This window comes from Stylophora pistillata, chromosome 8 (genome assembly GCF_964205215.1).
Source record: "Stylophora pistillata chromosome 8, jaStyPist1.2, whole genome shotgun sequence".
Lineage (NCBI taxonomy): Eukaryota > Metazoa > Cnidaria > Anthozoa > Scleractinia > Pocilloporidae > Stylophora > Stylophora pistillata.
In genome coordinates, this window is record NC_142526.1 from 31,580,004 (window position 1) to 31,601,223 (window position 21,220).

The 21,220-nt window shown below is 38.8% G+C and overlaps 1 protein-coding gene across 1 annotated transcript; it reads left to right on the plus strand.

The window, feature by feature from the left end:
* Nucleotides 1-165: 165 nt before the first annotated feature.
* On the plus strand, nt 166-21,217 carry LOC111341693 (gamma-aminobutyric acid type B receptor subunit 2). The gene is given in 17 exon segments (XM_088729429.1): nt 166-403; nt 8,164-8,484; nt 9,201-9,338; nt 10,984-11,154; nt 11,432-11,536; nt 11,789-11,854; nt 12,968-13,162; nt 13,648-13,884; nt 14,303-14,366; nt 15,610-15,690; nt 16,210-16,360; nt 17,033-17,162; nt 17,505-17,612; nt 18,774-18,902; nt 19,154-19,483; nt 19,939-20,047; nt 20,050-21,217. Coding segments are annotated over 16 exon segments (2,331 nt in total). The 5' UTR covers nt 166-403; nt 8,164-8,196; the 3' UTR covers nt 20,079-21,217.
* Nucleotides 21,218-21,220: the final 3 nt, after the last annotated feature.

The following is a 21,220-nucleotide window of genomic DNA, read 5'->3' on the forward strand; positions in this document are numbered from 1 at the left end:
TTTGAGTGTTTTTCCCAGAAAAAACTGCTCCCCGGCTTTATGTTTATCCACATTAATTAGAGTTTCAAACCCACGCATTGACATGAATGTAAATGAATTGTATTAGCCAATCACAAATACACAAACCTTAAGTCAACACAGCTTGGGGTCATTTTAATAGAAAAAAATTAAAGCATCTACATAGCAGTAAAAACGGCGAAAGATACGACGCTTTCTGGGACTTGCTGCAGGACCCCTGTGATTCAGCGAAACAAAACCCACTTTAAGCTGTTGGAATTGTTCTCAATTGCAGACGAGAAAGAGTTTTCTCTTGAGGAGTACAAGAACTCAACACCTGAAGTAATTACAACCTGGAATTGACAAATATTCTTTGAATCATTCGAGAAGGACAAAGCAGCCGATAGTAAGTTTTAAAGTTCTAATTAAAATCAAGTGCTAATATAGCTAGAGAAAACAGATTTTTTATTTTTTTCCATAAAAAAATGAGTCCCTGTGGTGCCTTTTCAAACCGTGTTTTAAGTGAGAAATGCACCACTTAGTCTTTAAAAAGTCCTGATCCATGCATGATCATAACATAAACTTGGTTGATGTTTGTTTTGTGCGAAAACCTCTCTCAGGGTTACGGTATTTAGGAGCTTGATCTTAATATCTGAGCACAGAAGCACCCAGAATTATCCTTAAAACACACGCAGATTGTACCTAAAGTCACAAAGTCGTACATTTACATCAATCCTCGACTAACTGAATTGTGTTTTGGACAAACCCGAGTCTCGTCTCTCAATTTCTAAATACCATTTCCCAAGTGATGCTCTTGTCGCAAGTTTTATCGAAAAAAATGCCTTTGTGCATTCAAGGCAACGGTAAGTAAAGCCTCTTCTAAGGTTCTTGGGTAGGTGAGTTATTCGTGTAACCTACAAATTACAATTTTTTTGGGAAGGTCTTTCAAGTAATCTCAGCTGTCATCCCGGGTTTCCGACGCTGGGAAGAAAGCATATGTTTCGATAAAATCATAGTCGTGCTTCCCTTCTGTTAAGTGAATAGGAAAACTTCTTGTTTGAGTTGCAAGTTTGCTAAAAAAAAAAAGACATTAACAGAGTCTGAAATTCAGATGTGATTGTTTTTGTCTGAATGCACCCACCCATATAGAGCGGTTACTTCTGCTATCTCATCGTATGGTCGCACTGAATATGCATATTGCCTTAGGGTGAAAAAAAAATCGAAACTGACCCAGTGGGTAATTTCTAATTTGGTTCTACTGAATAAATATATCTCTACATATAAAAAATGAATATAAACTAACCTCTACACATGATACTTTTAGTTTGGACGCCAAACTTAATAACTGAGGCTTATCGAGTCAAGCTAGTTTGATATTGGAAAAATCTTCTAATATCGAAAACAAATGAAAAAGCAGAGTTCTGGTTCACTCTAAATTCGTCTAAATATTATATATGAAAAAAGGATATCGCCACGAGTGTACAGAAGTGTGACGATTTAGCGTGAGTTTGCTTATTAACAATAGCTTTTTCCTAAAATTCAAAATTTTGATCACTGGCTTTGGATTCGACATCGCGCATATGAAACCGAATTTAAATTTGCGGTATAAACTAACTGGAAATTTTTCAAAGTTTATATAATGCATTCGAATGAAAGTTCAAGGTCTTAATATATTAATATGTTAATACACCTGTATGTGTAAAAACACTGAACAATGATCCAAGAAAACGTACTTCTACGGTAGTCTTGAAATTGCGACAGTTGAACAAATATTCATAACAACCCTAAACTTTCATTAGAGTTCTGCGTATTTAAAGATATATTTCACGACTATATTTTCTTGCCCGATGATTCTGAGAATTTTTTCAAAGATTAGAAACACTTAAACGACGTCTTCATGTCTGCAGCTGTCAAAGTTATCAAAAACTCTCTATTATACTTTACCATTTGCACGCGAAGGTCTGGCGGGCCTCATGCGAATAGGATATCTATGAAACGTTTTCCCAAATATTCAAACCTCGCGGCTCCATAAGGTGAGATTCTTCAAAATCAGATTGAAAGTGAGAATTGTTCTTGCTCATGCTAAAACAAAACCAAATTCTTACTTGTTGATGTAGCTGAGCTAGAGAGCACTGAAAATTTACCGTGCTGTGTATCCAGTACACAACTTACACTTTATGTCCCGCGCGCTGTATAAGACATGGCAAAGATTTTCCTTTCCACAGGTGGGAATATAACATATTCCATTTGTCTCTGGTCTTGCTGTATTTCTCTGTACTCACAGTTTTTGGAGAGAGTTGTTCGATGAAAAGATCAAGTCAAGAGAAAAAAATACGGCGACTTATATTCGTACACTGAATACAAAATATTTTTTATTATATTCTTCGTAAACTTTTTCTCTGTTCATGATAGTGCCTTAATTTTTATTCACAAAATCTTGTGTTTTCGTAAAGAAAGAGACATGCACATCCTGACTATTTATCGGCAAAATAAAAACTAGTCATGTGAAATTGGTATCAGGATTTATCAGATGGAGGAGCTATACTAATCTCAAATAATAAAATATTCATGAAAATTTTGTTTATAATACCGGTAAACATAAGTAATGAAAATCCTGGAAGCAAGTCTTCTTTGATTATTCACCAGTTGTGGCAAACCCAAAAGCCCTTGTTTTACAAGAATTTGTTTCAAGAACTGAACAGTTTTGTAAGAAAAACCCGATTAATTTAGCTGAAACTAATTTACTTCCAGGCATAAGAGTTCACGTGGGAATGTCATTATGAATGTAAACTCTTGCATAGTCCTTAGCGGCGGGATTAGCGATTTAACTTTCGAAAAATTGTATCATATAACCCCACCATTTGGTAGTTAACTTTCTTTTTTTTAGTTTTATTTACAATATCATTTCGAAAAAAAGTCAAAACATATCAACACTTTAATCGTGTTTGTTTATCAGTAGGCTATGGCCGGAATTTCTGTCGGAAGAGTTATTTTTGGCCAATCACTTTGCGTGCCTAAATCTAAGAGAGCCTCAATAATGGCCGACTGATTCCACAATAAGCATTTCACGTGCACGTTTCAAAGCTTCTCCTCGAATTAAAGAAAAATTGAATAACCAAGGTTCTCTACCAAGGGCGTGTTTGATGGAAGATTACGTTAAAAGGGTAGAAAAATAGAAAAATTATATTATGAACGATAAATCCCGATAAAAATGATCGAGACCTGATGTCTCTCTTTGTACTTCCATATGAACTTGATCGAGGAGATGTCAGTAATCACTTTAACGGATCAAAAGCATCCAGTGAAACAGAGAGGCTGAGAGAAAAAGCTTTGAGTCATACTCGCAAATACCTGTGCAGTCATCGAAAAACGTCAACTCGTGATATATCCAAAACCACAGACCTAAGCCGTTAACAGCTTCCTAGTGAGTACGCTATGACAATGAATAATATCATTTGACAAAAAGTTTCTACTCAGCTTTAACTGAACGCTTTTATGAGATTATCTATTGCTCCTAGCGGACTATACTGATACAAATTTTAACTTCGAGTTCTCGCCCCGGTTGTTTGAAGGTTGGATTACGTTCTCCACCGGTTAAATCTTTATCCGGTGGATAGCGCAGTACGATTTGCCATCTCTTATCCCTGGATAGCGATTCATCTGTTGGATAGCTTTATCTGCCCTTCATTACGTCCATTTTGAAATTACTGGTGGTCCCAGTGATCAGATTGGTGCGATTTATTCACGAATCGCACCATTTTTTGCTCTCAATCGCATCATTTTACGCTTGACTGAGATTTTGACACATGACATCAAAGTCTTTCTGTTTTGCATACAAAATAAGATGTAGAAGCATTTCCGGTTCCGCTTTTTATTTAAAAACCGGCTCAGTACTGCATCAATAAAATATTGGAATCGACCAAGTCCTGTATTTGGGTGATTTCAAAATGGATGTAATAAAGTGGTAATTGAACCTCATGTCGTGCAATTTTGGCCTGAAATTATACTTGTGATTTCAAATCACGCATATGATTTCAGCCCAACTTGCGCTCCACTCAGTTCAATTACCATTATTTATACAACTAGTCCCTGACGGTATATTTCATGGGTGAGCGAAGCAAACGAGTCAGAAACAGCCAACAAAACAGGACGAGGCTAGTATCGTATCCTTAGGTAGACAGGCAATGTCTTTCTTATTCTGTAAATATTTATGTATGACGCGCTATTTATGCAATAGCGAAAGTTAGACCTGAAAAAAATCACGCCTGTACGGGATTCGAACCACTGACCACTTAACCACTGTTAAGTTGATTCGCGCTATCTACTGCGAAGGATTGTGCATCATGAATATTTAATACCGCAGTTCAAAATATATGGACTTCATATATTCATTGTATCTGTAAATATTGTTGAATGCTCAGTTGGAAGTAATGATATCAATCGAGGAAATTGATAAGCCGTGCCAAAGGAAGTGTTATTTCAATTATAAGCACTCTGGTAAAGTGATAAGCACCATGATAATCTTTCTCTTTGCCAGTTGCAACATGGACACTATTTTCACGTGTGAAGGTATATGTAGCATGTTCACAGTGAAGATATCGTCTTTTAAAACACAATAGATATGCATTATTGACCAAGGGTGAGGTCAAGATGGCTGAATATTGGTCGAGTTCTTTTTTTGCATTCTGGTAAAAACGCAAAAAAAAAGAACGCGGTCAGTAACTAGTTTCATTACATCGCTCGCAACGCCCGTGGGCAAGATGAAGCGAATCCTGTGTTCTGTTTGGCTACCCAAGCGGCAAGATGGCACATCTTGCCCGCTCGGGATTTCCCGTATTGATCCCGCGCATGTAAAAAAAAGGAAAAATAGAATCAGAACTAATACGTATGATGCACGATCCTCGCAGTAGAGAGCGCTATTTATGCAATAGCGAAAATCAGACCTGAAAAAAATCAGGCTTGTACGGGATTCGAACCACTGACCTCTGCGATACTACTGCAACGCTCTACCAATTGAGCTAACAAGCCAACTGGGAGCAGGCCGTTAAGAGCCGTTAACGGCCTGCCCCCTGTTGGCTTGTTAGCTCAATTGGTAGAGCGCTGCATTAGTATCGCAGAGGTCAGTGGTTCGAATCCCGTACAGGCCTGATTTTTTTCAGGTCTGATTTTCGCTATTGCATAAATAGCGCTCTCTCCTGCGAGGATCGTGCGTCATACGTATCTAATACCGCAGTTCAAAATATATGAACTTCATATATTCATTGTATCTAATCAGAACTAAGTTCGCAAGTCTTGGACAATTTCGGCAATGGAACGCAAAAAGCGGCAGAAGATAGTCAAAACAAAGAAAACAGAAACGACTCTCATGAGTTTGTTGTGCTACAAACACAGTTGGGTTTTTTTCCCGGTTCTCGAAGTAAACAAGTAATTCTTAATTCTTAGTAAAGCGAAATCTTTTTGCTGTATAATAAATCCTTTATTAACCAGGCTTGTTCGGTCAAGATGGCTGGATATTAGCCTGTTCTTGTTTCGCATTTTTTTTGGACCTCGACTTCTCCTCGGTCCATAAAAATGCGAAAGAACTCGGCCAAAATCCAGCCATCTTGACCTCACGCTTGGTTGAATTGATAACGCGTATATCTTACCGAAAATGGCTGGTCAATAAAAGATTTAGCACAATCAACCCATGAGGATTTTCTTTGTTTTGACTGTCTTCTGCCACTTTTTGCAACTTCATCGCCGTTATGGTACAAAAGTTACGAACTTTGTTAGCCCGCTCCTCGCACTTTTTTATTTTCTTCGCGGGATCAAAGCGGGCAATCCTGAGCGGGCAAAATGGGCCTATCTTGCTCGGTCTGGTAGCCAATCAAAACACAGGATGCGCTTTATATTTCCCATATTTTCCAAACAGTTTATGAAGTTTTGAAGCTTAAATAAAGAAACTAGTAAACTGATATAAAGCCTATTTTGATCAGTACTTCTTTAGAATGATGTACCTCGTTTCGAAGCGCTCTTTTTATTCTGGTCACAAGCCCCCTCAGATATAGGCCCCTCCGTTTGTAAGCTCTCCCAAGACCCCTTACGAAGTTGTATATTAGCCGAGGGTTTATAAGAGGTAGTTTATGGTATTGCAATCACACCATACCTGTCACCAATAAGTTACACTATTACCACGAAGGTCGACGGTGGAGAGAAGTAATTATCTCTTTTGAGGAGACGAAGTATGTCCGAGGATTGGCATTATTAAGTTTCTTTCTGAGGGTTCCAACCAGAGCGAGAGAAACTGCGGTTTTCAGTTCAGTGCACAAGTCGTTGTCTTTATAGTCGGGGCTGGTGAGTTTCACTTCCACCTGGAAATAGTTCCCATAAAGCCTTCGTTATTTCAGGAGCTCGTCCGCCTCACTTAAAAAATAACTTTTTGCACAAACCAAATGTAAACCTTCCCAATACAAGAAGACGGGCTGGACTAGGGAATCATGTCCCTAAAGTTCTCCAAGTAATTATCTTTAGTTAAACAACAACAAACATATGAAACATATGTGTGAACTGCGGTTATAAGACGTATATGAGAACGATCCTTCGCAGTAAAGCACTATTTGAGCAATAGTGAAAATCAGACCTGAAAAAAAAATTTCAGGCCTGTACGGGACTCGAACCACTGACCTCTGCGATACTAGTGCAGCGCTCTACCAATTGAGCTAACAAGCCAACTGGGAGCAGGCCATCAAATTAATTCGGTATAAACCCGTAGATGATAAATCAAACAACAACAAACATATGAAACATATGTGTGAACTGCGGCTATAAGACGTATATGAGAACGATCCTTCGCAGTAAAGCACTATTTGAGCAATAGTGAAAATCAGACCTGAAAAAAATTTCAGGCCTGTACGGGACTCGAACCACTGACCTCTGCGATACTAGTGCAGCGCTCTACCAATTGAGCTAACAAGCCAACTGCGAAGGATCGTTCTCATATACGTCTTATAACCGCAGTTCACACATATGTTTCATATGTTTGTTGTTGTTTGATTTATCATCTACGGGTTTATACCGAATTAATCTGATGGCCTGCTCCTAGTTGGCTTGTTAGCTCAATTGGTAGAGCGCTGCACTAGTATCGCAGAGGTCAGTGGTTCGAGTCCCGTACAGGCCTGAAATTTTTTTCAGGTCTGATTTTCACTATTGCTCAAATAGTGCTTTACTGCGAAGGATCGTTCTCATATATATCTTTAGTTAGTTACTTATTTATAAGTACTCATCGGATATCATGAAAACGAAATAATAGGACGTTTCCGAGTCACAAAAATCGTTAAGCGTCAAAAGCACAAAGTGCAAATCACTTTTGGCGATAACGAGTTTTGTCTACAACGATTGAAAATTAATTTACCAGTTAAAAGTTCTCAGTAATGTATTAACCCTTTGAATGCCAAGGACGTATATATACGTCCTAAAATAGGACCCTCAGATACCGAGGACGTATATATACGTCCTCTGACAAGCATTTTGTTTCTTTTCTCGGTCGTTCAAGGTTTTTATCCGTGGTTGTTTCAAAGGACTTTGTTTTGTTATTGCAAAAAGGAGACATGCAGGAAACTGAAACTTGTTATTATTTTGGGACAAATGATCATCTAATTATAAATTCAATATGGCTGCTGGTCATGATTATATGGGAAAAAGAGACAAATCATTGACAAAAGTTAACTTTATTGAACTTTGTGGTTTTATGAGAACAATAACATTATAAGGGAGTACAAAGAAGAAATGAAATCTGTTATATAAGATGTTTTTGAAAATCATTTTTATCAAATTGTTTTTTTATTATAAATGCAACCACACTGGCATAGAGGTTGTAATAACCTAGCCAATAAAAATACATATTTGATGTATTGACTATTGTAGTGCAAGATTGATTACTAAAAAGAGTTATACAATGCCAAAGGGCTCAAATTGTTGAGTAAAATTATTTTATGAAAAATCCAATATGGCCGCTGGTTGCGAGGCATGCACCTGGGTTGGCATTCAAAGGGTTAAAAAACAAAGACTGAAAGCACGTCTGAAAATGTCCATTAGATTAAGTGTGGGACAGTCTCCGTCTATTTAGCTTTGGCATTCCTTCATTACATCGTATTAATGCGGGAATTTCAAAATCTCTCTTTAATTCAGATGTGCTGAAGAATTCATGTAATTTTTCCATGAATGCAGCTCTCCATTACTGTTCAAAAGGATTTGAAAACCATGTCCAGCAGGTTTCTTCAAGTCCTCCGTTTACCATTCTTCATTTTCCTGACATCTTTTACCAAAAGTGACAACACTACGTCCAAAATCGATTTATACATTGGTGGATTTTTCGGGGTAAACATTCAAAAAGGGGCTTGGAGCACAGCTGGAGTCATTCCAGCTCTGGAAATGGCACTGGAACACATAAACAGCGACCCAAGCGTTTTAGTGGACTATCAGCTGAAATATGTGTGGAATGATTCCAAGGTTTGATATTTATGGAACTCGTTCAAGCTTTAAAAAAAGAAAAAGGGAAAAGTCCACAGTAGCTATTTCATGGTTGAATACTATGGAATGCACGCATAGCTCCCACTAGCCTGCGTGTCCGACGCACAAAAACGTTCTCTCTTTCTCTTTTCCTACCCTGGATTGAACCATCATACACAGACAAACGATTAGATACGTTTGTAATACATACATACATACATACATACATACATACATAGGTTAATTGACCACTCCCCATAGGGGCATTTCAGGACCAACACCCACCCATCCCACCCCAGGGGAGGACATCCACCACACAGTAATCTCGTGCGTGGGAAATTAACATCTCCTACCCCTAACCCTGCAGGAGACGGGGCCTACGGTTTATTCGTCCTTATCCGAGAAGACTAGAATATCTATCCATTTCTTGATTATAGAAAGGTAGCAAATTCTCCTCACTCATTTTAAGACCATGAGTATTGGTCCGGCCGAAGCTCGAACCCTCGACCTCCCGCACAACACAATCCGGCGCTCTAACCAGATAACTATTTGCGTTTATTCATTTGTACAGCAATGAACACATGCATTTGAGGACTTGAGCCAGCCTTTTTTTCTAACATGACCAGAAATGCACCTTTCTGAGATCACTTTAAACAATTTAAAGTTAAAAACACAATTAACATCTTTCTTTCCACTTTTTGCTTCCATTGCTTAAGTGTGAAAGTGGATCAGGTATAAAAGCTATGCTCGAGATGATTGACACTCCTCCGCACAAGATTGTTTTCCTGGGTCCCGGATGCTCGGTAGCAACAGTTCCTGTTGCGGAAGCCGCCCCTTACTGGCAGGCAGTTCAGGTAAGTTTCAGTTATGCGTGAATTTCATAATGATAATAGTAATAATGATAATAATATCAATAATAATATTAATAATAGTAATAATAATAGTAATAATAAAAATAATAATAATAATAATAATTTTTTTATTAATAGACCTTTATTTACCATAATCACTAAAAATTTACAAAAATCATGTTAAAAGGCTTAAAATGTCTGATAAAAATCTAAGAAAAGCTATGGGATACACGCTTCGTTTAGTAAGATGATGACAACAACAAAGAAATTAATTAGATTTGTCGAGATTACTGAAAAAGCTATATTACTGAATCTCACATGAAAGTCTTTAATCTTTCAAGTTACAATTCTCCTTTTAAGGAAAAATATCACTAACCTAAACTACATAATTATATGGCTATGAGTAATAGAATTATAAAGTGCTGTTTAGGTAGTCTATACTTACTTTAAGTCTCCTGACAAAGGAAATGCAAAGTCTTCAAAAGTTCAACGCAAAAGAATAATAAGAAAAATTTACTATAATTATAATAAAAATAATCTACAACTGATAAGTTTAAGGAAGTCTTGCTCGACCCTTCTCTACTTCTAGATCCCTGTCTTTAATGTCTATGTTCCTCCTTCTCGGGGTTGTAGATCCCCTTAGACATAGGAGCACGCTCCGCAAAATTGCAAAGGACACTTTCGCTCTGACCCATGAAATTGTTGTGGCGTAGCTCTCTTGCTTTTTTTGCAGATAATAGCTCGGCTAATCTTGAGTGGTACCTCAGGCATGCGTCAGCCATCCCCCCCCCTCCCCCCGTCGTTGTAAATACCAGTGGGGTAAAAGTGCCTTACTCTACTTCTGTTACACGGGAGCTGTATTTTCGCTTCTTTTCATTTTCATGAATCCTGTAAATCTGTTTGGGGCTAAGATCTCTGTATGAGTCTGCATTGGGATGACACACCCTTATATCGAAAAAAGCAGCCCTCTGTCGCTCCCAGAAACCCCTACAGTGGACGTCGAGGCGTGCGTCAGGGGCTTGATTAGTCCCTCTGGGAAATTCTTCGCCTGTAATAGGTTGTAAAGCCGGTTCCACCTGCACATCGTAACAAATCATGTCGAGCAGCTCGGCCTGTAGATCGCGTATATCATTGTGACGCTGAATGACTAAGCCTTCACGCTGGCGGATCATCGCGTGGTCCACTGTAAACAAGTTCCCACAAACGCATACTTATGAATTATTATAATAATAATGGCTTTATTCAGCATTTTGACGATCATTCTGAAGTCCGTGGGCCTTTGGTAAATTGCTTTAGCTTACAGTTTGACTGCATATTACTTAAAGAGATCATTTTGCCATTTGTTATCATCCTCAGTCAAAATATTCTAATTTCAGTGATTTGTGAGCTTGCATTTTCAAGTTGTATCATCGATAATTCGCAGTGATAGCTGTCCAATATCGTGTAGTTACTTGATAGATTATCATTCTAGATGTCATGGATTAAATTGCTTTACCGCAATTTAATAATCATGCTTGACCTCAAGTTAAGCCAGATATAAATGCGCAATTACATCAACTTCCTTTCAGCTGCAGTTTTTTTTTTAACTTGTTCCTGCTCATTTTGATGGCATCGACTAATAGGCATGTTCTCCTTTCAATCTTCTCAGATTGGATACAGTACATCATCGCCACAGTTCTCGAACAAAGAAAAGTTCCCCTTGTACTTTAGAACCAGTACATCAGAAACAATGGAAAACCCGACCAGAGTAGCACTTTTAAAGCAATTTAATTGGAAAAAGGTCGCCCTACTTGTGCAAAACCAGGATATTTTCGTTATGGTAAGAGGCTTAATACTCATTTGCAATAAGGAAGTTCATATAGTATGTATAGAAAGACTGAAATTTTCTTCAAAGGCACTACATGAATCAGATCAACTAATTAAAAAAAATACAATCAATGGACTTTGATTTTAAGGCAACAGCAACAGCGGTGGTAACAACGAACACAACAACAGCAGTAACAACAACAAAAATTCTAGCAAAGAAGTCAGAAAAAGAAGGAAATGTTAATTAACCGAAGATTTGATTCTATTTGTTTCAATTTCTATCCAAATAGACAAAAGAGGACCTCGTTCCACTGTTAAACAAGTCCAACATCTCCATCGTTGCAACAGAAAGCTTCAAATATGACCCATCTTCATCGGTCAAGTACTTAATTAAGGTCAGATACGCACCATTCCAAGTTCATAGCGCTGAGTTCAGTATGCATTCATTGTGTTTTCCCGGATTACCAGATCTTGTTGCTGTAACAGAAGAAATAAAACGCTTTTTTATAAGCTTGAAATTGAAGTTCGAATGTGGCTTGTAACTGAGCCTTTAACATTGCGTGCAAAAGTACCAGTTGGCATTTTGCTCACCAGATAATATTTGTGTATCGAACTGAAGTTTCTCAAAAATTCTTTATTTCAAAAAGGAGAAAGATGCAAGGATTATCATTGGGCTAATGTACGAAGACATGTTCAGAAAAGCTATGTGTGCTGTAAGTATATTGAAGAGTTGTAGCCAATCAGTGTTGGATTTATCGACCTAGTCGATGAAGGAAATTGGCTTCCATCACCATTATTTCATTTCAACCATGAGTTAACGCTCGAAACGTCAACTTTAGACACTCCCTACGGTGGTCACTGTACATTATCAACTCAGTCAAATTATCTTGCCATGCTCCCCGCATACCTACCCCCACAGTTTCCTTAGACACTCCCTACGGTGGTCACTGTACATTATCAACTCAGTCAAATTATCTTGCCATGCTCCCCGCATACCTACCCCCACAGTTTCCTTAGACACTCCCTACGGTGGTCACTGTACATTATCAACTCAGCCAAATTATCTTGCCATGCTCCCCGCATACCTACCCCCACAGTTTCCTTAGACACTCCCTACGGTGGTCACTGTACATTATCAACTCAGCCAAATTATCTTGCCATGCTCCCCGCATACCTACCCCCACAGTTTCCTTAGACACTCCCTACGGTGGTCACTGTACATTATCAACTCAGCCAAATTATCTTGCCATGCTCCCCGCATACCTACCCCCACAGTTTCCTTAGACACTCCCTACGGTGGTCACTGTACATTATCAACTCAGTCAAATTATCTTGCCATGCTCCTCGCATACCTACCCCCACAGTTTCCTTAGACACTCCCTACGGTGGTCACTGTACATTATCAACTCAGCCAAATTATCTTGCCATGCTCCCCGCATACCTACCCCCACAGTTTCCTTAGACACTCCCTACGGTGGTCACTGTACATTATCAACTCAGCCAAATTATCTTGCCATGCTCCCCGCATACCTACCCCCACAGTTTCCTTAGACACTCCCTACGGTGGTCACTGTACATTATCAACTCAGCCAAATTATCTTGCCATGCTCCCCGCATACCTACCCCCACAGTTTCTTCAGAAACTTACCTCCTTTACCTACAGCTAAAAAAGGTGTCGTTCTTTATGCTCTGTGGCGGATAGTCCTCTATCAGACTAATAATTATATGTAGCTGGTAATCTGGGTTTTTCATTGAAAATACACAGTACGACAGGAAGCACTGAACGCCGCTCACTAATACTTTGCCATAATCTTTATTCCCGACAGGCTTACAAAGATAGACTGTTTGGAAAGAAGTATGTTTGGATAATAGTTGGATGGTACTTGGAAGACTGGTGGACAAAAACAACAGAAGTGGGCATGGATTGTAAGGAAGAACAACTATTAGACGCTGCTGCTAATCTGATTGAAACTTTTCCGCTTCAACTAAGTAAATCAGCACGACCCACGATATCGAATAGGGTAAAGAACCAGTCATTATTTATCGCCGGGGTGATCACATGGTCTTCAGGGAGGACAGGGGGGATGGAGGGGACCAGTGTGTTTGTGCCACAGAGGAGAAAAGGGGAAATAACTTGACTGCCAAGGGGGTGGATGATCGCAAGAATCTTGCAGAACCTGATAAGGCTGGTCCATAAATGACCTCAATTTTTATTTTCTAAGGTTAATAGAGAGTTGAATATATGATGGCCGAATGAGCCTTAATTCCCTTTTATGCGCTAAAGAAATTTCATTTTTTTATAAGATTAAAGCGATTTAAAACACCGTGGGGAGTAAAAGGAAAAGTTTAGAAGGCTTTTGGGAGACAAGTTGATGTTGTGGTTAATGTGTTAGGTTTCGGTTTGAGAGAAATTAATTCCAACCCCTGCTCAAGACCAGGTTATTACCTAAGCTTTTACAAAGTGTGTATAAAAATCGCTTTCCTTTTCTTTACCTTCCTTTTTCAGACTGCACAGCAATTACAAGCTGAGTATGATGAGAGACGAAAGCGCCTCAACTACACCTATCACATGTACGCCAGCTTCACATATGATGCAGCATGGAGCATCGCTGTTATGTTGAACAAGTCCATACCTCTGTTACGAAAGAAAAATAAAACACTGGAAACCATCGAATATGGCGATAAAGAAGTGGCTGAGATCATGACGGATATGCTCTCCCGCACAGACCTCTGGGGAATGTCAGTATGTAAAGCAGTTCTTGTTTATGGCAGGTTTTTTTTTTCTTTTTAATTTTCTTCTAAACTTGTCGAATGTACGAGAAGTAAAAGGAAAAAACAACAAAACAAAATAGTTTTAAGTGACTCGACACACTTCTTTTTACTTCGAAAAGTTGGCAGAATGGTATAGAGTATTAAAAAGGATTAGGAAAAGGAAACTTCCGAATCGGCTATCTCACTCCCTGGTCCCAAATTTCTTGGAAATGAGTACAGGCTGCAGAAAACGCAGTTTGAACGCAGGTTCTCTCTCCACTGGCAAATGTCATATCATTGTTAGTAGCAAATCCGGTCTAAAACAAATATTTCTCTCACAACTGCCCTTGTTTTTAAACCGATACTACATCTGTAACGATAAAATTAACCCGATTCTACAATTATTTCAGGGTCGCGTGAAGTTTGACGAAAATGGAAACAGAGACACTCTTGTAGAAATTTTTCAAAATAAACGTAAGTGAAAAATCAAAGTATATTCGTAAATAATTTGGATATATCAACAAAGTTGAAATGGTAAATTGGCCACCGTAATGATTACAAAAGCTGACGTTTCGAGCGTTAGCCCTTCGTCGGAGCGAATAGAGGAATTGTGGGTTGTGTGTGCTTTTAAAGGCAGAAAATGGAGCTACGTTATTGGTGGGTGCATGGCAACGAGAAAAACATGAATAAATTAGTGGAATGAAAAGCGTTCATTGATCCCTGTGGGATTTAGACTGCCGGTTGAAAGATGAGCTTTTGTTCAAGATTTTTACGGCTTTCCGTGCCGTAAAAGATTGCCATATGTTGCTAAGCAACATATGGCGATCTGCGGTCTTTCCTTGCACTTAGGTGGCACGGAAAGCCGTAAAAATCTTGAACAAAAGCTCATCTTTCAAACCGGCAGTCTAACTCCCACAGGGATCAATGAACGCTTTTCATTCCACTAATTTATTCATGTTTTTCTCGTTGCCATGCACCCACCAATAACGTAGCTCCATTTTCTGCCTTTAAAAGCACACACAACCCACAATTCCTTTATTCGCTCCGACGAAGGGCTAACGCTCGAAACGTCAGCTTTTGTAATCATTACGGTGGCCAATTTACCATTTCAACTTTGTTGATATATCCAAATTATTTCGTTACTCCCACCGACGCAGCCCCAAACAGTTTCTTTCGAAACTATCAGCCTTTATATTCGTAAATGTTCGCTATAATTAAGTAAAGCAGGAATTAAAACTAAACGAAATTGTCTTCCAGAAGAAATTGTTATTAATTGCCCTGACAGTTACCAATAAAATAAGGAGTGATTGTTTTTTCATTTTCATGGCAGAAGAAAAATTTGAAGAAACAGCTTAAAAGTACACGTGTGAACGCGATTTACAAATCCTTGCGATAGGATTGCAGTCAACGCGTTACAGTTGTACTGCATTACATTACAGGTGCATTAGGATTGCGGTCAATGCAGTACAGTACCACTGCATTGCATTACAGTTACATTAGTATTGCCGTCAACGCTGTTCAGTTGCACTGCATTGCATTATAGTTGCATTAGTACTGCGGTCAACACAGTTGCACTGCATTGTATTACAGTTGCACTAGGATTGTGGTCAATGCATTACAGTAGCACTGCTTTGCATTACAGTTGCACCAGTATGATGGCTAATGTTTCCACCAGTTACTCTATTTTCCAGATCGAAGCATTTCTTTTTTACTTCAGGTGGTGAAAGGAAACTTGTAGCCACGGTGAATTCCCTTGGTAGGAATCTAAGTCAATATAAGGATAACTTTAGGTGGGAAGGTAAGATTGATTAAGATTGGTTCTGATAGTATGGAAAATTTGTATGAGATCATGGGGTTTCTACCCATATCTCTTCATGCAACTACCATACATGGTGATCTAATTATAAGTGAAAGAATTACTATCTGGTGGTAAAAGGACTGCAGTGCAATGAAGTGCAATTCAGGGATCGAGTATTTGGGTGAAAATTTGAACTTGGTCGACAGTAATTTTAATCGAAATTTTAATTCCTTCAAGAACAGTGTAGATCAAAGTTACTTATGGTGGATTGAAGTTAAGGACAAAACACTGAAGGATCTGCCTTTTGTTTTCCACGTACACAAAACAACACCCCTGTTCAGTTGACTTGAGATCGACTTTTTGGTTTAAACTAAGAAACGACCGTTCACTTGACAAGTTACAATTATTTCAAATATTACAGTTTCTCTTTATTATTTTGTTGAATAGCAATTGTCGAATGACTGTTCAGAACATTTATAAACTTCACTTTGAAAAAGTTTCTTTTAATTTTTCTTACAGAGGGGCAAGTTCCACTGGACGGTGTCAGAGTCAGTCAAAAGCTGTATAAAGAAAGTTTCACCTTAACTTTGATGTTCTTCCTGTTGGCTTTTATTGGAGTACTGCTCTGTTTCTTTAGCTTACTTTTTAACGTCACATATCGAAAGCATCAGTAAGTAACAAACATTCACACAGTCATATAAGACCGGCATTTTCAAAAGGTACCAGTGCTTTCTCAAAGCTAGGGAACTCGTTTAAATTGATGAAATCGATGAAAATGATGAAATGATGAAATGATGAAATCATCTTAAAGGAGAAACAGAGGTTCTTTATTGTTGCAGCAACTGACAATGAAAATTTGTAAATAAAATAAACCATAAAATCAAGAATATTTTCACAACAAAATGGGAAGCCTTCCGTGCATGATAACCCGAAACAAGCGCAGCTACTGTGATATATGCAGTTTCTGATTACTCTTTTTGGGTTTAGTGAAATGCCTCTTTCATCCTGTCTTTCCCTTTTAAAACTATCGAAAAACAAGCAACAACTGGCAATAATTTTAAAAACTGGCGTAAAATATAATTATTTTCTCCTTATCTCTGATTTACTTAAGCGAATCTCCCCTTTGCACAGAATTTCTTTCTGTGTACTTGCAAGCATATTCCAGGAGTGAGCAAGCTGCTTGAATGTGTTCTTTAAAAGTTTTGCAACGACTGGATATTGCTGAGGTGCGAATTTTAAGAATAATTTCAAAATCGAAGATACTTTTACGGCATTTTACATAATCGTTTTAAAATTGCTTCAAACTTCGTTTTCCTAATTATACTTTTATCCATGTACCTAGGTTTATTAAAATGTCATCTCCAAAGTTGAACAATATCACCGTCATTGGATGCCTGCTGTCTTACATCGGAATGTTTTTATCAGCTTACGCTAACTCGCATCATGCAGAGCACGATATTTCACTCTGTTATGTAAGTATGCTTTGGAACCTGCTCAGTTTTTCGGAACTCGAGAATTTATGATACAGTTCAGTACTGAACACAAAAGACTTAAGGAAGAATTAATTTCATCAGCAATTTTAATCAAGTGCACAGATCACTTGTCATAACGTATCCTATTAAAGAGTACTAAGGTTATGTAAAGCAAAAGTGGTGAAAGTACCTTAAACAAAAACGAAGGTTTAAAAGTTCCAAACATCGATGCTACAAGTGAGTGGGTCAAGCGCACACAATGATGGGAGTTATTGGGTGAAAAACTAAGATCAAAAATATTTTTTCAAAGCAACACTAAGATTACTCGTTTTAAACTCTTAGACTAAAATCTGGCTGCTCTCTATCGGTTTCACCTTGGCATTTGGTGGAATTTTCGTCAAAACCTGGAGAGTTTACAAGATATTTACAAACAACCAGATGAGAAAAGAGGTGAGGAAATAGCTACAGGACAACACAGCTAGCTCATCATCATTGTCGTAGCTGTGTCACCAGTCTAGACAATTTTCAAATAGTTGTCAAAAGGTGACCCAGGATTGCCTTTGTTTTGCGTTAGCACGTCGGGGATTGGTTTAGAAAATTCGCGTTATCCTCTCAAGTACTCATTTGCAAAACTTAACCAATCACGACTTGCATTGATAAAGGGTCGATTTGCAAGCTTTTGCCTGTCTTCTGTTCTGTCTTGTCTTGAAGAACTGAGGTCCTTATTGCTCCTGGTCCTTATTGTTCCTGGTCCTTATTGCTCCTGGTCCTTATTGCTCCTGGTTCTTATTGCTCCTGGTTCTTATTGCTCCTGGTTCTTATTGCTCCTGGTTCTTATTGCTCCTGGTTCTTATTGCTCCTGGTTCTTATTGTTCCTGGTCCTTATTGCTCCTGGTCCTTATTGCTCCTGGTCCTTATTGCTCCTGGTCCTTATTGCTCCTGGTCCTTATTGCTCCTGGTCCTTATTGTTCCTGGTCCTTATTGCTCCTAGTCCTTATTGCTCCTGGTCCTTATTGCTCCTGGTCCTTATTGCTCCTGGTTCTTATTGCTCCTGGTTCTTATTGCTCCTGGTTCTTATTGCTCCTGGTTCTTATTGCTCCTGGTTCTTATTGTTCCTGGTTCTTATTGCTATTGGTCCTTATTGCTCCTGGTCCTTATTGCTCCTGGTCCTTATTGTTCCTGGTCCTTATTGCTCCTGGTCCTTATTGCTACTGGTCCTTATTGTTCCTGGTCCTTATTGCTCCTGGTCCTTATTGCTCCTGGTCCTTATTGCTCCTGGTTCTTATTGTTCCTGGTTCTTATTGCTCCTGGTCCTTATTGCTCCTGGTCCTTATTGCTCCTGGTCCTTATTGTTCCTGGTCCTTATTGCTCCTGGTCCTTATTGTTCCTGGTCCTTATTGCTCCTGGTCCTTATTGCTCCTGGTCCTTATTGCTCCTGGTTCTTATTGCTCCTTGTTCTTATTGCTCCTGGTCCTTATTGCTCCTTGTCATATTTTCGTTCGCTTCCATTAGATGTTGTGATTAATTTGAGCTTCAAGGTTATCGTGCATCATCGCCCTCAAAGTTTAACTGAATATTTTTTAACGGGATACCGTTTATTTTTCTCATCAGCTTGGAAACCTAAGTAGCACGAGTCTCCTGTTAAGGCTATGTGCTGCGTTGTTGGTAGACTTCATTTATTTGTCAACTTGGACAGCTATTGACCCAATGACCATGGAAACCGAGAATATCGTTGATAAGGTAAACGTTAACGGCCAGGCTCAGTTTTTTTTTTTTTTTTTTTTTTTTGCTTACACTGCAAGATTACCGTTATGATAAACAAGTCTCGCGTTTACAGAACAACATTTATTAGTAATCAAGTTAGAGATCTCGCAATTGCTGATCGACGTGAAACGTCTTCACTGTGGGTCAGTGGTATATCTACAGCTCCAAATTAAAATTGTTTTCATCTTTTAACACTTACCAGACGACCTCTGTTTTCCCTAATGAAGGTCCCAGATGATGACACTGACTTACAGGAGCAGCTTGTGATCCACCAGTGCACCTCTTATTACTACATGACCTGGTTGATTTCAATGTGCGCACTGAAAGGAATTCTGTTGATTTTCGGCGTGTTTTTGGCCTGGGAAACAAGAAATGTGCATTATCCTTTTCTTAACGATTCCAAGAACATTGGCTTAGCAGTGTATAACGTGTTCATGTTTTCTTGCCTGGCTATTGTGGCCGAGTTCGTGGTTTACCCTCCCGTTAAGACATTAGTTCAAAGGTCTATCGTGTTCATGGCAACCACGTCGACAATTGCTCTGCTGTTTGTCCCGAAGGTTGGAAACAATTCAATTATAATCATATCACAATTTTTGTACGTTTCACTCCTCGGAGACGTCAACTTAAGTGATAACAAGACTGATTATTAAATGATCCAGTTACCGTTGATTTGGTCCGCCTTAGAGATCAGTTTTCATTTGAGTGTCGAAAAAATCAAAACAAAAGTCTGATTGCAATTACCAATCAGAACAAAAGTTCAATTATAATTAACCAATGAGAACGCAAAACAACAAAATTGGGGAATCAGATTTCATTTATTATAAAGCTTGAACGCCGGAAACTGCAACGACATGTGATATCGGTCATTGCTGAGCGCTGCCAAGCTGGAAATAAAAAAATAGCTTCGCAGTTAAAAATGTATCATGGGTCACTGGGATAGGTTCTCTCCCTTGAATTTCTCTTTAAAAGATAGAAACCTTCATTTATTCATTCATGATATTTTATTTGACAGGTACTTTACCTAAAGAAAAATAACGAAGTTTCCACTGCCGCTGTCGTGGAGACAAACAATGTGGTATCAAAAATTCATGGAGCGACGAATACAACGAACCCCTTAGAAAGACCTCATACTTAAAAATTTGTGTTAACTAAAGTTACGGCAATTACCGGAGGTAGAGAATTTATCGAAACAAACCGGATCCCTGCAGGATCAAAGGCGAGTCGGGATGAAATGAGCCGGAAACTTAGAAGGCCACTCCAGATCATTATCAACCTGTAATAAGCTATTGGTCGAGTGTTTAAGACGTTAGGGATGTTGCCTGGGGCCCGTTTCTCGAAAGTTCCCGTAACTTAACGGGCCCGAAGCCATATTTTGAAATCAAAAGTTAATCAATAGAGAAGCAAGCTCTGACACCCTGACCAGTCCATTTTTTTCTTTGGCTGCTTGTTTTATCGTACAATTCTCAAAACGTTTCAGTAAACCCCTACCTTGAATGAATTCACAGAACAGCTTTGCGGGCCTGTTAAGTTACCATCGCGAGGACCTTCGAGAAACGGGCCGCTGGTTGGGGTTTCCAGATCAGTTTTAATAAAACCGGAGGAATGAAACTGCAAAGTCCCACCAATAAAATCAAGTAGTATTGAATGTTGAATGAACTATCTGTCAACCATCCAGATCGACAGTACGATTTAGTTCCAGGTTAAATCATAGCCGCATGAGAGGCTATGCCCATCGCAGCTAAGTTTCTAAACTAAGGGAAAAGTGCGGCCGTTTGTCACAAGGGATTGTGAAACCATAGGCTTTAAGACAATAGTGATAAAGCAGTCCAGTTTGCTCATGCACGTGACGGATTAAACTGTGAAAGAGGGAATGTTCTCAGTTTACAAAATCAAGGGAAATCGCCATTGATAAAAGACGCTTAACACACAAGACGACACCTGGCTAAGATATGCACATATAGTTGCTATGGCAACTTTAGACACTCGTGCAGTCATATCGATGTGTTTGCTTACAAAGTCGTCAAGAGATTGATAACCTCCTACCTAAAATAAATAGACCGCCTGAATGTAATTCGTTACTGTAATGGAGGAAAAAAAATTCCCTGAGGAACCCACTCTGTTGCTTAAATATGTTGTTTAATTTTGTAAAAATGTGTCAGGTGCATCCCTTTAAAATGCGTTTAATCGGCTATTCGAATGTTGTGGATCTTCACGAGTTCTTAGACTAAAATTGTTTTTCCATTGAGTTGAGGCATACAAGTGCAATGCATTAAAAGTGGCGAATCCTGTTAGGC